Below are 2,570 nucleotides of genomic sequence, written 5' to 3' on the forward strand. Positions count from 1 at the left end.
CGTCGGCCGCCCCCCATCTCACCCGCCGGCCCTTCCTGGTGGCCTGGAATGTGCCCACCCAGGACTGCAAGCCCCGCTTCCAGGTGTCGTTCGACTTTAGCATCTTCGACCTGGACGCCTCCCCCAACGAGGGCTTCGTGGGACAGAACCTCACCATCTTCTACAAGGAACGCCTGGGACTCTACCCCTACTACACCCGTCAAGGTGTGGCCATCAATGGTGGTGTCCCCCAAAACAGCAGCCTGTCCGAGCACCTTGCCCGCCTCCAGGGGGGCATCGAGAAGTACATGCGCTCATCCACCAAAGAAGGGCTGGCCGTCATCGACTGGGAGGAGTGGCGGCCTGTCTGGGCTCGCAACTGGAAGCCCAAGGATATCTATCGGGAGGCGTCACAGGCACTGGTGGTACAGCGTCATCCCACCTGGCCCCCTGAGAAGGTGAACAAGCAGGCAGCGTTTGAGTTCGAGTCGGCTGCCCAGGAGTTCATGGTCAAAACCCTGCGCAAGGCCAAGAGCTTCCGACCCAAACAGCTCTGGGGGTTCTACCTCTTCCCTGACTGCTACAACCACGACTACAGCAAGAACAAGGAGAGCTATACCGGGCAGTGCCCAGATGTGGAGAAGTCTCGCAACGACCAGCTGAAGTGGCTCTGGAAGGAGAGCATGGCACTCTACCCCTCCATATACCTCGACCCGCTCCTGGACTCCACTCCGAACAGCCGCAAGTTTGTGCGGGCGCGGGTGATGGAGGCCATGCGCATCTCACAGAAGCACCACGATGATTACTGCCTGCCTGTCTTTGTCTACACCCGGCCCACCTACCTCCGCAAGCTGAATGTGCTCAGCCAGGTAGGGCTGCACCACTGGGACATCCTCATTCCAAGCCCTGTGCATCTGGGCTTTGGGGTCAGCTGAGATGGTTCCTCTGCACCTTGCTCCCGTAGAGCAGGGTGGCTCTGGAGGCTGGTGTTGGCACTCATGGTGTTACTGGCACCCCACGGTTTGAGTGTTTCCATGTGGTGGGAAGCAGCACCATTTGGCATGGCGCTGGCAGCTGGCCCCAGGGAGCAGGAGGAGTGCTTCCTCTCCTAGGATCCCCAGCTCAGCCCCTCTCTGGGGTAGATGGTGGGGTGCCACAAATTGTTTCATTTATGGATGGGATGTCTGGCAGCACAACTGGCACCAATGGTGATTATCTCCAGGGAATTGCCTGGGATATACTGCAGGACTCAGGTCCTGGCAGCTGGAACCCTGAGGTGTGTGAGCCCACAGCCCCTGTGGTGTGCTGGCTTAGCCCCTGAGGAGGAAGAGGGCAGTATTGGGAAGCCTGGCCCCCGGGTTGTTGGGACAGTCCCTTTTCCCTGGAGCAGGGATTGGGTCCCTGATCCTCCAGTGGACGCTTTGGAGCACACTGTGCTGGGGTTGTGAGTGCTGCATGGGCTCTGTGGGCACTAACCAGACCCTGTCCCCACAGGCAGACCTGATCTCCACCATCGGAGAGAGCGCGGCACTGGGTGCAGCTGGGGCCATTCTGTGGGGTGATGCAGTTGACACCAGAAACCGGGTAAGTTTGGGTCAGTGTGGGAGGTAGATGGGTGGAGGGATCACCTGCCCCAGAGGGGAGGACCAGTGGCTGAGCTGTCCTCTCCATCTGAGTTACTTCTCCCCGGTTCTCACCCTGGTGCTTCCCTTTCCCTAGGAGTTGTGCCAGTTAATGAAAAACTACCTGGAGGGGGACCTGGGACGCTACGTTGTGAATGTCACGACAGCAGCAGAGCTCTGCAGCACGACGCTGTGCCAGGGCCGGGGTCGCTGCCTGCGCCAGGACAGCCATGCCGATGTCTTCCTCCACCTCAACTCTTCCAACTTCCAGCTGCGGCGCCGGGATGCTGACCACCCTGAGCACCCCCTCTTCTGGGCCGAGGGCCAGCTCTCCTCTGCTGACATACTCTTCCTACGGACCCACTTCCACTGTCAGTGCTGCCAGGGCTGGCAGGGCAGTGGCTGCCAGACACGTGCTGGCCCCCGCAGTCACGCCCCTGGCCGTTTGGCACCGCTGGGACTTGGGGTGCTGTTGCTGCTTGCAAGCTGGTGCTACCCGCCCCTGGACTGAGCTGCCCTTTTCTCTGGCGGTGTAGGAGGAGCCTATTTAAGTTATCCCTACCCTGCCTGGGAGGCAGCTAATTATGGAGGGCTGTCCCTCACTGTGGCGGTGTGGGGGAAGAGCTCTGCGGTTGCCCCATCTTTACCCACCCTGCTGCAGTGCAGGTGCCCTTCATGGGGATGGGGGGAGGAGGGGGACCCCTCTCCTGTTGTAAGGAGAAGGATGGGGGCAAGAGGGACACGGGGGCGGGGAGCGGGTGCTGCGTGGTGCTGATCCCCCGTGTGCTGCCCCACACTGAAGTGCTTTACCTCGAATAAAGCTGGGTCAGACTGAGAGCTGTGGGCTGATGTGGGGCGAGGCGGGCACGGGTCACTCGACTCGCGGACACAAGCGCCGGCACGGGGCGGCGGGAAGCGGTGTGTGTTGGTATGGAGCTCGGGGAAAGCTCTGCTCTGCCGGGAACTGCC

The 2,570-nt window shown here is 61.2% G+C and overlaps 1 protein-coding gene across 1 annotated transcript; it reads left to right on the plus strand.

Moving 5' to 3' along the window:
* Positions 1-2: 2 nt before the first annotated feature.
* On the plus strand, positions 3-2,436 carry LOC102044902 (hyaluronidase-2; the record flags this gene model as incomplete). Its single annotated transcript, XM_005422502.1, has 3 exons — positions 3-848; positions 1,474-1,563; positions 1,699-2,436. Coding segments are annotated over 3 exons (1,350 nt in total), but the record flags the coding sequence as incomplete, so codon positions are not given.
* Between the last annotated feature and the right edge of the window lie 134 nt (positions 2,437-2,570).

This window comes from Geospiza fortis, unplaced genomic scaffold (genome assembly GCF_000277835.1).
Source record: "Geospiza fortis unplaced genomic scaffold, GeoFor_1.0 scaffold78, whole genome shotgun sequence".
NCBI classification, from domain to species: Eukaryota; Metazoa; Chordata; class Aves; order Passeriformes; family Thraupidae; genus Geospiza; species Geospiza fortis.